This window comes from Phaenicophaeus curvirostris, chromosome 1 (assembly GCF_032191515.1).
Source record: "Phaenicophaeus curvirostris isolate KB17595 chromosome 1, BPBGC_Pcur_1.0, whole genome shotgun sequence".
Taxonomy (NCBI): domain Eukaryota; kingdom Metazoa; phylum Chordata; class Aves; order Cuculiformes; family Cuculidae; genus Phaenicophaeus; species Phaenicophaeus curvirostris.
This window is the reverse complement of record NC_091392.1, coordinates 33,515,169-33,529,351: the sequence shown is the minus strand read 5'-3', so window position 1 is coordinate 33,529,351 and position 14,183 is coordinate 33,515,169. Positions and strand designations below refer to the sequence as shown.

General features: G+C 36.6%; 1 protein-coding gene across 4 annotated transcripts in view; it reads right to left on the bottom strand.

Moving 5' to 3' along the window:
• Nucleotides 1–14,183, bottom strand: part of SLC16A7 (solute carrier family 16 member 7) — an 85,960-nt gene that overhangs the window by 32,378 nt on the left and 39,399 nt on the right. For all 4 annotated transcript variants that reach the window (XM_069852220.1, XM_069852240.1, XM_069852249.1 and 1 more), the window contains exon 2: nucleotides 4,190–4,432. In XM_069852220.1, the coding sequence (XP_069708321.1) occupies nucleotides 4,190–4,403 (214 nt within the window). In that variant the 5' untranslated portion in view covers nucleotides 4,404–4,432. The remainder of the gene's footprint in view (nucleotides 1–4,189; nucleotides 4,433–14,183) is intronic.

The following is a 14,183-nucleotide window of genomic DNA, read 5'->3' as shown; positions in this document are numbered from 1 at the left end:
ATGCTTTTGAAAATACTTACTTTGAAATATCATCTAAAATTTAAATGGACCTTTTTTTGGTTTTTTTGAACCTCAGCAAGACTATCTCACGTTTCACAGCTGTGTGAAGGATTTATCATCTCTCAATCTAATTGCTATAACCCTGTGTCACACCTAAAAAGTTATTTTGGAAAAAAAACAAAACAAGCAAAACAAAGTAAAAAAAGACCCAAACTGCAATTGTCCTTGGAAAAATGACAGAAAAAAGAGTTAAAGACAAGTAAGTAAACCAACTGCTTTTTCCCTAAGGAAATCTAAAACTCAAGGTCAGCTGAAATCACCAGATCTGTCACATGGCTTTCATAGCTGCCACTAAGGCTCCTATCAAACCTACACTGAAAGCAATGAAAACATTTTTACTGGAAAAAGATCGAGCTCTGATAAGAAGCTCTCTAATCACCTTTGGCTGTTAATGCTGAACAAAGTGAGAGGTGAAATTATGAAAAAGAGAAGAATGAACTGGGGGAACTTGAGGTCAGACATATTTGATCTTTTACATGAATTCCTTAATGTCTGTATCTGTTAGAGCACAAATATGTCTCTATAAGTACACAAATACATACATAGTTTATGTATAAAAGAATAAACACATGCACACACATTTCATATACATGTGTTCATACACATACAGAAACACAGGTTTCCCTGTCAAGGTAACTCAGGTAATTGCATTTTATTCTAGCTTCTGTCCTCCAGTAAAAAAAATTTGGTGATCTCAGTCACAGTCCCTTGGGTGTGGGAGTCCATCACAAACCCATCACCCTTAATTCAATACAATTGACAGACTCTGCTCAAGAGCGACAGAAGAAGGAGTTGCCATGGAGACTGAAATATTGCTCTTCTCCAGAGGATGATTTTTCAAGTACAGGTTGAACAGTAGAGGCTGTCCAATATGTGTAACCTTGATAACATCACAGGATCTTGCTTTTTGGGATGTCTTTTTACTAAACTCTAACAAATATTCGGGGTGGGGGGGGGAGGGTGTGGAAGAGAGAGCTTAAGAAAAAGAAACAAATAACAAAAAAATAAACAAAAGCCTAGCTAAAACCAGTATGAAAATGCATATTATGCCAGAATGAGAGAAGAAAGAAGTTTCATTTTGATTTGATTTATCAAATTTGTCACCTCTGCTTAGTGCTTTCCTAACGGGGTGAATGCTGTGCTTGACCTATTTGCTGGAATTAACCAGGACTGCAGGAGACCATATGGATTGCCAGATGGTCTGCTATAATTTAATGCCATTTATTCTAAGTATGAAGTAAGTGATAAACATAATTAACATTCTTTTAGCTCCTTACTGGATGACTTTTATTAGTTTCTTTTTTTTTTTTCCTCAGGCATTGAAAGGTAAGTTAATACCTTGTTACCGAAACACAGATGCCAGCTAATTACAGCAAGAGGCTGCAGCCTCCAAAGCAAAGAGCGTCTGTATAGACTCCAACTTATTCACCGACCCCACTGTGATGATTAATACGTTGAATGCTAAGCACTAATGAGGATAACAGATCTTAGATGTTTTCAGGTTACCTTAATTAGCAGTATGATGAACAGACTGTTCATCACAGACATACGTATCACACTTCATAGTAAACAATACACCTTGTACTCATGGTCTGAAGATGTACTTCACATTACAGCACATCAAATGGTAAGGCATCAAATCACCCTCAGACTGTAAAAACAATGGAGTGACTTCCTTCAGAAATGTTTTTCCTGATTGCTATTTCATATTCTGCCAGTGATTGTCTAAATGGCCTATTTTTTAGGAAGTGGTTCTAGAGAAGCTACGGCTTCAAAGAGTGTTTATATCAGGCAAGGTTGTCATTCTCAGCATTTTAAAACCACAGGTCTGTAACAAGATTTTCCAAACCACTTTGCTTACTTTTCCTGTGCTGACAATCTTCTTAGTGACTGGGGTAGGTGTTAGTGGAATGAATAGTAAACCCTTTTGTAATTTTTGATGTCAATGTACAGGTGAAGTTAGGATCCAGATACTCAGAACAGTAAGGGAAGTATTAGAGAAAAAGCAGAAGTACTGAATGCTTTGTATTTTACTCTAAAAGTTGTGCACATTGAACTTGCAGACAAAAATGACCACACCTAAGTATCCTGCTATTTGCATCTGTATGGTTAATAAAGCTTGAGGGAACTCAGAGATGACAGAAACAGCATAAATTAAGTATTATTCAAAGGTTAAGACAAAAGAAAAGCACCTGCACTACAAATAAAGTCTGCCCTGAGAAAATTTAGCTCCTATTAGAAAACATGATGGAAGAGTCCAGGTCAAAAGTCAGAGCACAGGGAAGCAGAAGCAAAATTTGGCTTTTCAACACCTATTCTCTTCTCTTGATGCAGATGGATCCAGCATTTATTCGGGGGCCTCCACAGCTACCAATGTGGAACTGCTGATGCACCCTTAAGAAGCAACGATGTTAGAGGGGACCTGAATGTGATGAGATATACCTGCTCTTCTACTCCATTCTTGGTTGCATTAGTTATTTCTTCACCTGATGAATTTTGGTGAATCACTTGGCTATACTTGCTGGTCCTATAAAACCCTTATGATTCTTTGATAGTATATGAATAAAAATTGGATCAAAATATCTGAACAGCAAGTTTTTGTTGATACTGACAGCACTCGTCAAGATATCATTTCAAGGTCTTTGTCTGCCAGAGTTTGAAACAAATGACCTATTTTTCCATCCCATTAACTGAAAAATATTTACCTGAGGTGCTTAAGGCAATGCTATGCTGTCTGCAGGTTCATTTTTATAGTCAGAGGGGATAAACAGGTACTTTGAGAGAGCAATTTGGGTAGCCTGTAGTAGGCACCTAGCTCTCTTCCCTGACTGCTAAAGGAGCTACATTCATTCAGGTTCCAAAACTTATGCAGGTTAAAATAACAGATAAAAAATTACCATGCTAAAAACAAGACTTCATGCTTCCTTCAATATGTTGTTTCCAGGGCCTGATAACACCGTACTTTACTATCGCACAGATACCACTTCTGAAAAATATTGGAATAATGCTCTTGAGTGATCAAATATATTGAATCTCAATGTGCTATTGGCACAATGTTTTCATTTTTCTATGTATATGCATTTATACATATGTATATATACGTACACACACACACACAACAACAACAAGATGTATGTATTTCATTGCTCCATATTTGCAACCAGTCTGAGATGTTCCAAGAGGTTACCTCACAACATCCAAAGAAAAAGCAATGCCAGATCTATCACCCGATAAAAGCTTTTATTCAGACCTCTAGTACAGCCTGAAAAAGTGTTTTGCCTAAGTAGGAGCTAGCTCACATCAATATTTAAAAAGAAATATTCTCAAAGAATGAAGAAATTAAGCAGAATTTAACAGTCTTTGAGGTTGATAGACACAAAACCTGCCAAAGAAGGTCTGAAGTACACTTAGTACTTAATCATGGCTTTAAACTTTAAAATCCTTCTTCATCTGTCTTGTTCTTTACTTGCCTGCTCACAAGAAAAAAAGATATCAGAGAATTTACGGTCATTGTTCCTTTCAGTCCCAAGAATAAGATCGTCTGTATCTTAGCTATCATACAGATGTCATGTATGAAAGATGGCTCTCAGTATAGGCGGAAAGAAGGATTGTACTTTAGTATAAATAGGGACAAGATATAAACCCCTTGTCTTAGCAGGAACACCTGTGCCTGACTAATGAACCCTCATTGCTGTAATAATTTTCTGTGTTTAAGCTCCATCATCTGATCTACTGAGGTCTCTCCAAAGCAGTGGAAACTGAGCAAATGCACTCTCAGTGTAAGGAAATGTTACTGGGCATTTCTTTGTTGGAAAATGTGGCTCTGAGAAACTGTGAATTTAGGGCAACACTGCAAAACAGAAATGGGAAGACAAAAGGCAAAAAACAAATAAAAGGAAAACAAAAAAGCAGAGAATGTAGAATATTTTTAAAGAGAAAGTAAACAGTACTCTAATGATGATGTGTCTACTGGTACACTCTGATAAAATATGGTATAAAAAGAATTAAGTATTTTGGTGAATTCTTTAGGTAACAACTATAAATCAGGTAGCAATTTAAACTTTAAATGCTTTAAGATAATAGAAAAAGAACCAAACTATGATATTTGCAAATGTCATAAATGTCTTACCTCCTGCATACATGACAGCCAACATTATTGATGATATCCAAGCTATCTCACTATACGATGTGTGGAAGATTTCTTGTATTTCTTTGAAGAATACTGTGATGGCTTTAGGGAATGCATAAGAAAATCCAATGGAGATAAAAGCCCCAAAGACCACAACCCATCCCCAACCTCCATCTGGAGGTGGGTACTGTGGTGCTCCTGTTGCTGGTGGCATTTTTGGTTTTTGACTCTTCTCCAACTAGGCTGAAAAAGAAGAGAAGAAATAATGTTTCAAACAGCTTCCCTTTTTTCTTTGTTAAATTGCAGTATTTAGTCATTATCTGCAGGGATTATAAAGAATCCTTAGAGAAGAGACCAGTTTCCAGCTTTCCTGGTACCATGGAGTGCAAGTACCCGGTTTTAGAAGCCAAATCTACTCTGCAGAAAAAAATTAGATGGCAAGAATATTTGCAATATCCTATTCAGTATGTGGTGACTATTATGAAACACTTGATCTCAGTCACTGAAGTTATATTTGCCATCAGTCACCTATTGGACAGTGACATGTTTATGTGGGATAATTTATATAGCTCTTCTATCTATAGTGTGGATTTAGTACAGCAACGAAACAGAAAAAACCCTGGAAACTGGACTTACAGGAAACAATGGAAAGAAGTAACAGTAAATTATCACTAAAAGCCATTTTTCAGCAAGATTTACTCGTATCTCAGCAAAATAATCAACAACAACAGCAAAGAATAAATAAATTACAGATTTTTTATCATACACTGTCGTTATAGATTTTTTTATAGTTGCAGATGTCTTTTGCTTATCTCATGATTTTAAATTGCCTGTGTCTCTATAAAATAACTACAAAATTTTACCATTCCACATTGTACACTTATTTTCAAAATTTTCATCTTCATATTACTTGATGTTGATATTACTTGCAGGAACAAGGTGGAGCTTGATGGTACTATTTTTGTTTTGCCTCCACATCAAAAGATGGCAGGAAGTTTTTCAATAATAACCTCACAAACTCTTCAAAGCTATTTAGAATCCTAATTTAGAATTTACTACCATAGATGCCACCACAGTGATAACTTACAGAGGTTCTGAGAGGTTCAACCAAGACATTCAGGTAGCTTAAGAAATTATAGGTAATCCATGTAAAATTCCTAAAGTCTGCAATAAAATTTTATACTGATACTATCATCCTGATATCTAAAAACATAAGCTTTCTACACGCTTCATAACCTTTCCAGAAAACATGTAGCAGCATGAATCAATTTTGTGACTCTGAGATTTTGTCCACTATAAAACTCCCTTTTTATAAAACAGAGAGATGGAGTTTGTGCTTTCTTCAATATAATCCAGCCTACATAAACAGCATGAACTGAAAATTCTTCCTTCCTCCCTGAATCTTTTGGGCATTTAAGCAACTTACTACTCTTGACTGGTCTCCTGCCATACCAGTACCAAGAGCTGCGGATGATAACAGTGTGTAGGTTGCTGTTATGCTTCTGATTACCAGTGAGTCTCTACGCAATTTCTTCTGTGCCACTTATTGCATATTCCAATTTCTTGTAGCAAACTGCATTAGCAGTGGGAGTGATGTGATTATCTTCACAAAAACTAAAAATTAACTGTCAGCTTATATTAACCTCTTGGGATAGTGCCTGGACTATTTTCAGGGTAAATGCCATGTAGCACTGAGTGCAATATATGCCACAAAACTAGCAAGGTGTTGCTTTTAACATTACCCAGTACTAGGCTAGCCCTGTGATAGAACCACTGTACTTCCGATTGTCCACTTTATCGAGGCTGATTGTAGATATCACCCTGATATCGGCAGACCTTTGAGGGAAGCTACATCAAACTCTAAAACATCTGACTTCTGTGTAAAATTGCAAAGCCCAGGAAGGTTGGCTTCTGCATCATATCATACAGATGTGCTGCTGGCACCAACAGACATCCCTATTGCTCTGTTCACAGTGCATATAGATCTTTTTGTATGCATGTCCAGAAAGGAGCGTGCATCCTGGCACACACTTTGTTTTGTGCTTCTCCTAGTCTCAGCTTAGTATCAGTTCACTGACATATCTTAGTGAGGAAAACCAGGGCCTGCCACTAGAAGAATTTGGACAAGTAGAAACAAGTCCAGTTGCTGAGGCCTGACTTTGGCAGAGCAGTTAAATACCAGCTTTTGCTGAACCAGAACCCATTAGAAGGAACAGCCCATTAAAACTTATAACACACATAGTGATGATTAGCCACCTTCAAAAGCACAAGAACTCATAATTAGGGTCATTGGGCAATGAAACGGTCTGCCCAGAGAGGTGGTTGACTCGCCTTCCCTGGAGGTGTTTAAGGTGCAGGTGTTTGAGGTGCTGAGGGGCATGGTTTAGAGATTGGTGGGAATGGTTGGACTCGATGATCCGGTGGGTCTCTTCCAACCTGGTGATTCTATGATTCTATAATGTCATGAAAATTAGAACCCTATTTCTGTGAATTAAGCGACAGTAAACACCAGAGTTTGCTATCTGTCCTAGAATTGTTCTGCTCATCTGACAAAACTTTTGATTATTTTCTAAAAAGATTAACTACAGTTTTCTTACACACCAAAGTATATTGAGTATATTTGTTTTCGTATTTCATACTCATGTGACAACACTTATATCTCTATTATGAATTCAAGTAATTCAAGTAATGCCACATAAAGACACAATGAGGGTGTTCCTCTATAAAAATGGAGAGGGATTATCAATTTCTTAAGGAAGCACTTCTTTTCCTAAAAATAATTATCAACCACTTGGAGAAATCACTTGTCATCACATTAGTTAGAAGAACGCTGAAGGTTCCTGAATGTCACTAAGACATAAACACTTTGAAAATCCCATTATCTCCAGCTCTTAAGGGCAGTAGAAAAGGTTCTGACAGTCCAGTGCTTTCTTCCCTTCAAAAGCTTCACAGTAAACTAAGAGGACATTAGGGAGAAGAGTAAAAGGGCATTGGCTTCTTGTATGTCCCAGCCCAGAGGCAAACTGCTATGAAGTCCACTGCATGGCCAGCTTGTAGCACTGCTGCAGTAAAAGGCTGTCTGCTACCATACACAACACACTACACTGGATCTCACAACCCCCATTTATTCCACAGAGGTTAATGTCAGGTTTCCTGATGTTCCTTTACAATTGTCGTAGCAAATTTTAGCTCCAGTTAATAAAAAGTGAAAAGAAAAAAAAAAATAACAAATACATGTGTGCACCAAAAGGAAAAAAGGTATTAATTTTGTGAAAACCATTAAATCCAACAAATCCCAAACATCCCATACCTGCTAAAGAGCTAAAGCAATGTTCTCCTGTAAAATTTGCAGATAATATTCCAGAAACTGAACCCCTCCTAAAGCTGTCTAATACATTTATCTACCTTGCTCTAATCTAAGCCTTGCTGGTAAGATTTGGGTATTACATGGACAAGAACACAATTCACTGGTAACCAAAACACAATAGCAATTTAGACGAGTGGATATAAATGCTGGCAAGGGAAGAGGTAGAAGAGGGAAGAATGAAGCAGTGACAAGCAAAATGCCATTTCAGAGCTCTCACAGCTTATTATGGGCTGTGAAGAATAAAAAGATACATGATAGAAAACAGATATGTGTGATCACGTTCATGCAAAGGGCAGTACTAGACCAAAACAACAGAAAAAGACAAAAGTATGTAACATAAACAGCTCTTGAGTAAATAAAGGTCATCACCAGTGGTTTCAGCCTGTCATGTGAATTCCATCATGTGATTAATGCTAGCAAGTAAGCACTGCTCATACCTATGCTTTTATAGGCAAGCAGCGGGTGAGGAACAGTGCCTGCTCTCCGCCCAGGGAAGCAGCAGGGGAAGAGTGGCTGAAGCGTGTCCTGAGTGAAGCCATCAATCTCACTTCTCTCTGTCAGACATAGAGAGGTTGCTCTGCCTTTCTGTACTATGAGACAGACTGTGCACAAGGATTTTCTCCTAAGCTCCTTCTAGTTTACCTGTATAAATCCCATTTATGTAAGCAGTGAACAAGAACATAGCTTGCTGTAGTAAGAGCTGCATGTGTCTTCTCAGAAATAATAGGAGAGAAACAGGGAAAGAAGATGCTTTTAAAACATCTGATACTCAACATTTATTATTATATAGGTCTTGGCACATTTGAACTTCATTGGATAAATGAAGTAGTAAATGAAAGAGAGAAAGAAAGGGACAGAAGGACAAAAGGAGAAAGGAAGGGAAAGAAAGAAAAAAAGATTCAAAAAAGAAAAGAGAGAAAGCCGCAAGCAAGCAACAAGGTCAAACTAAGAGCAAATGCTATAGACAAATAATGTATCTTGATATCGTGCACCACAGACTTCAGTCAGTCACAATCAACCTTTTCAGACTTCGCTTTTACCAATGTTTCATTAATTTTCTGCAGTTGCCAGCTGCCAGAATCTGCTATCAATACAACAGCTTGTCAAAGACTCTTCTGAGAAGGGGTTATGTTGTTTTCGTGCTGTTTTTCTGTAACATTAGAGTAAATGTTTTCTTTTCTGCTTGCATTTTGTCTGCATTTTCCTCCAACGTGCTGTCACCACTTGACTCAGCAGCTATTTGTCCCAAAGTATAAGAGCTAGTATGTGAAACATCTGCCCCCATTTGTGATAGGATAGTAGGAATATTTGACATGTGTGTACTGCATTGCCAGTTCCACACAGTAAACCAAGAATAGCAAAAAGCTTTGCAAAACTTGAGCAAATTCGGTCTCATAACATCCCTGTGGGGTGATTCAGACATGGGAAATAATAACAGGCTAAATAACCAAACTAAGGCTTGTCCCAAAACAGTGGCAGAGCTGGGATGTGAACTAATGTCCAAGTAAGTTGAGTTACAATTGACATTTTTAAATACATATGTGTTTTAGAAGCTCATTAAGTAGCAAATGCAAATTAATTGTACTGCTTAAGACCAGTTAGGAGCACAGGTGGGCTACAATGTTTGCTTTATAGTTTTGAACAATCTGCTGCTCTAACCAATAACAATGTTAATTACATTGCTGGATTTGAAAAAAAAAATACTTTCTGGTAGGATTACTGAAATAATAAGCTACAAGGGAATCATGGTGTTACAAAAGTTCCTTGCTTAAAAGTTGCAATATATCAATTTTCTTATTTTTATTAACAGATTTTTGTTGAGTTCCAATCAGGATGGTGGGTATCATCTCATCAAATGGTATTGCCTCTCAGGCTTCTAAAAGCTACTGTCACTATCTTTTGAGCATTATTCAGTATTTGGAGAAAAGAAAAAGAAAAAAAAAGTCTTATTAGTTTTGTGAGATGGCTTTGCTCTGACTTAGGATTTTTTTTGAGCCAACAGGGAGGATGTGGAAAGACATTGACTGAAAGAATCAAGAGAGCTTGTTCTCTGCTTTTAGCTCTCTCAGCTCTGGAGGCAAAGTAGCTCCTAATGAGCTCTGGTACCCAGCCTTAAAGAAGTAGCTAATTGCCCTGAAATAAGAAAATAGTTTACATTTCTTATGAATGTTTGTATTCAGAGACTGAGGGGTATGTCATAAATGAAACCCAAGTACATGGAAGATTCACTCAGAATCTGACTTTACTGTATTGTTTCCACTAGGGTCTAACCTGAAGAACAAATACAGCCTGTGTAAAATCAAAACTGCTAAAATGTGCCTAAACTATCTAGCATTTTATAAAACTGCTGGGTTTTGTAAAGGTTCTCCAATAGGCTTGAATCAAAGGGCCATGTCTGTGAATATCTTCCAGACTTTTATGTGACAGTATAATAAATTTATATATATGGTATATTATATTAAATTGTATTTAAGGGGCTTATGTTAGAATTTATTTTTCCCTAAAACTCTAAGGAAATCTTTCAAAACAGAAACCCAAATCACCAGACTTACTCAATTTAAAAAGCCTATTTCACTTCAATCTTTAATTGCACAATATTCAACAATATTACAATATATTACTAAAGGTATTTTAACTATAAAGCTATATCTTATTGAGAAGAAAAACAACTTTTTTCTTGAAGAAGAGATGAATGAACTAGTTCTGAATATTCAATCTATAATTTAAAGTGAAGAATCAATATTGTAATATACTTTTCATCCCACTGAAGCAGTCACAAGACAAGTATGTACTTGAAGGTAGTGTGGAAAAGTAATAGCCCCTCACACATCCCAAGCAGCAATAGTAATATCATTCTTTGAAATGCTGAGGAGGTTATCAGAGGCAGGGTCCATGGAGAAAAGCAGAAGGGAGGGAAAGGCACATGTTTTAAGTTAAAAATAAATTAATAATCAGAAAAACTTCCTTTCATCTTCGGGCTTGGCTTTGTAATGGGATGATTCTTAATAACAGCATCAACCGAGCAGGTAATTGGATGTAAAAGCAAAAACTATTTTCTGAGTTAAACAGGATGATTACACATGTGAATTCCTGATGCCTGTGGGAATAATGAAAAGCCTAATTCCCTTTTACCAAGACGACTGGAATAAAGGTACATGGGATATAATTCCTTCTTCCTGTTTGAGGACTCAAAATGGGATTGCTGAGGCAGAAGTGAGGCCTGTAAGATATTGCCCTATAAAAAGTGTATAAATTACACTGTGAGACTGTGATTAAAATCCCATTTGCACTAAGGCCCTATTCCATCATGGTTTAAACAGGGGCGTAGGCCAAAAGCTGTTCGTAAGTCACTAAAGTCAAGTTTTTACAGAACTAGGACCCCATCTGAAAAAATTATATTGAAACTATATTGCAATTGTTAGCTTATTAGAATCAGATTTTGAGCACTGTTGAGTCAATTGTGAGATGTCAAAGCTAATATTAATGCAGCATTTATAATTCAGTGGAGTTTTGTTGCGAGGCAGGGAGAGGTGTTGGAATTTTTCTTTTCTTTAACTTCATATGTTGTGCTGCCACATTCTCCTGGAAAAGTATAATCTGCATTCAGCATCACAGTCATAGGTTGGATTTCCATTCTTTATGTCTTCTGTTATTACCTTTTTCCATTGACTATAAGAGAAACTTAAATGACTGGCTCACTCGGGATGACTAAATGCCTGGATGACTAAAGTTAAGTGAAATAAATTCCAACCAAAGTGACCGCAATTCTGTTTTAATTACTTCAAAAGAGCAGTCAATAGAATATCTAGCCTAAAGAGGTTGGCACTCCACTGAAATTGAAGTGCACCGAAATGAAATGTTGATAGCTAAATTGAAAATGCCAGTGATCCAGTCTAAATTAATCAGTTTTAACAATAACTTGATTAAGTTTGATGAAAAATTCTACATATCTGGAAAAAAATAAACCATCACATTAATCAACCTTTCAAAAAAACTCAAACCAAAACTTTGTTGTGCCGTTAAAGAACTCGTTTGAATAAGCTAAACTAAATCTGTCATTTATAACTCAAAGCATTGGCTTCCTGCATCGCAAGAATATTTATCCACTTATTAATGCATTTCTAACCACTCAGACCATCCTTTAAATTCTAGTATACTCCTTCATATTTAACTATAGTAGTTACCAGATCTACAGATTTATTTCTTGCATAAGCTTATTATTTTAATTCTGTATAGACCAATTTTGAACCAGTTTTTAAGCCTTTTCATTACATCAGCACATTCATCTTCTTTAAAATTCACATTGAGTGAATGTTATAGAAAAGAACGATACCCAGAATCATGGAAGTCACGTAAATCTGGAGCTGCATGTTTGATACACATTTTTAAGAGTTCTGATATTGGAAGATGGTGAGTTATATTTTCAATCATTTGTAGTATTTATAAATGGAAGAACTAAGGTTTCAAGTCACTGTTAATGGAGATGTCTACACAGCTGCTATGCATTGCTTAAAAAATAAATAGCATAATCTTTCCAAAGCAGCAGATTTTCCATTATCAATAATAACAGATATTTATTTTAATACCATTCTCCCAACTCTAAACTGCAGGAAAAAAAATCAATAATGTGAAGGCTGTGCTATTAGTTAAGGTTTTCAAAATCAAAATTAATATCTTTTCACATAAACATATCATTTGAAAGTGGCAGTATTTAATTCACTTATTGCTGAATATCCATCAGCTTAGTATTTGATATTATGAAGACGCAATAAATTCCAATTCAAATTCTGTTGACATTAATTTCTGTAAACTTTATCAGTTAATCTGTGCTCTTGTCAGATTAAAATCCAATCTCTGATTGTCTTCTTTACTTCAATATTACAGCCCAGTGTATTTACTGTATACGTCCTACCACTTGCCTAAACCCTGACCTGAAAGCACCGTGTAACACATACTGGGAAAATATTTTTCTTCTATGCTCATGCAGCACGTGACGCCCATGTGTCGAAATAGTTACTATGCTTAAGTCTCAGTGACAACTACTTAGATTATGTAATAGGAAGTAAATTGATCTGGATTCTGTTCCCAAGAGCATATGACTGGAAACACTTAACAGTCACAGGCTGGAAAATAACTCTAGACTGCAAAGCATATACAGGCTTCACATTTCATTTATTCCTGCCAGTCTGGAAATTGTTACTAGTTCAAGAAATCTTTTCTATATTTTTACTAAAATGTTAAAAGTTAGGTACATTTCTGATGACATAGAGACTTTTAGAAGTGTGAACTGGGAAATCTAATGAATTATGAATTATCTGTTAGCAAAGCTACTGTTACCATTTGTTAACATAAATAAGGCAAAAAGGAAATGGGCAGAACCACCAAAACTTTCAATAAGGAAAACAGCTTTTAAAAGGAAACCATTGTATCTTGGAAAAGCCAGAAAAGTTCCTGCAAATGTAGGTATCCAGTCAGGAATTAGGTCATAAGTAAGAAGCTATTTGGCTAATGTATATTTTAAAAGCTGTGTGAGAGTAGAGAAAATAAGCTATCTATTTATATGAAATAAAATTAAAAACATACAGATAATTCAAACAGAAAAATCCAGTCGATATAGCTGTGGTCATAAAGGCTTGATATGTGAGTTCAATGAGGGTTAAAAAGTGAGCCACTGATTCCAAGCACAACATAGCCAAAAGACAAATTAACCCAGAGGTACTAAAATATATTAAGTCAGAAGAAATAGAAAGAAGGAAAAGAGGAAGGGAGGGAGGGAGGGAGGGAAGCAAGGGAGGGGGGGACATAGGAAGGGAAGGAGGGAGATAGGAAGGAAGGAAGGAAGGAAGGAAGGAAGGAAGGAAGGAAGGAAGGAAGGAAGGAAGGAAGGAAGGAAGGAAGGAAGGAAGGAAGGAAGGAAGGAAGGAAGGAAACTTCATCTACCTTAACAAAATTTATCAGAGACGAAAACTTTTTATAGTTTATAAAAAAAACCATTTTTTCTGAACTGAATCAGTGTGGCTTCATAAAATGAAGTGGAAAAATTCCAAAAACGTCAAGATTTTTTCTCATAGACAGAGTCTATCTGAGAGTTTTCTCAAGCTGGAGACATTAATTACCATTTTATTAATCTCATGACCAGCGATACCCAGGGCTCTGAAAAAGCAAAATATGATAGCAAGTTATGCTCCTCACTCCAGCTGCCTCTGGCTCCAGGCAGATAGATAATCGTGCAGATATGGTAACATGGTGCTCATGTTCGGGGCCATGCAGGGGCCATCCTTGAAAATGTACTTGCCAATTCTTAAGAACAGAATCAGATTTTAATAGCACCTTGAGGGCTGTGCAGCGTAAGGTAACATCTCTAACCAGCTAGCATTAAAGTAGACAGCTATGTCTGGTGCGCTCAGCTTTCAGCCTTTCTTATGCTGATATTTATGCTAGTAAAAGTTGTATTTGACAGCCTGTAACTTTGAGCAGGCATCTAAACAAATAGAGAGGTGCGTATTTACGTGGGATAGTGTAGTACTGCACAGAAACTCACGCTATCTTTTGATGGCTAAACATGGCAAGCAGAAATAGAACAGCTATGGTAGCTCAGCATCCCATTGAGGATACTTTTCTCTACGC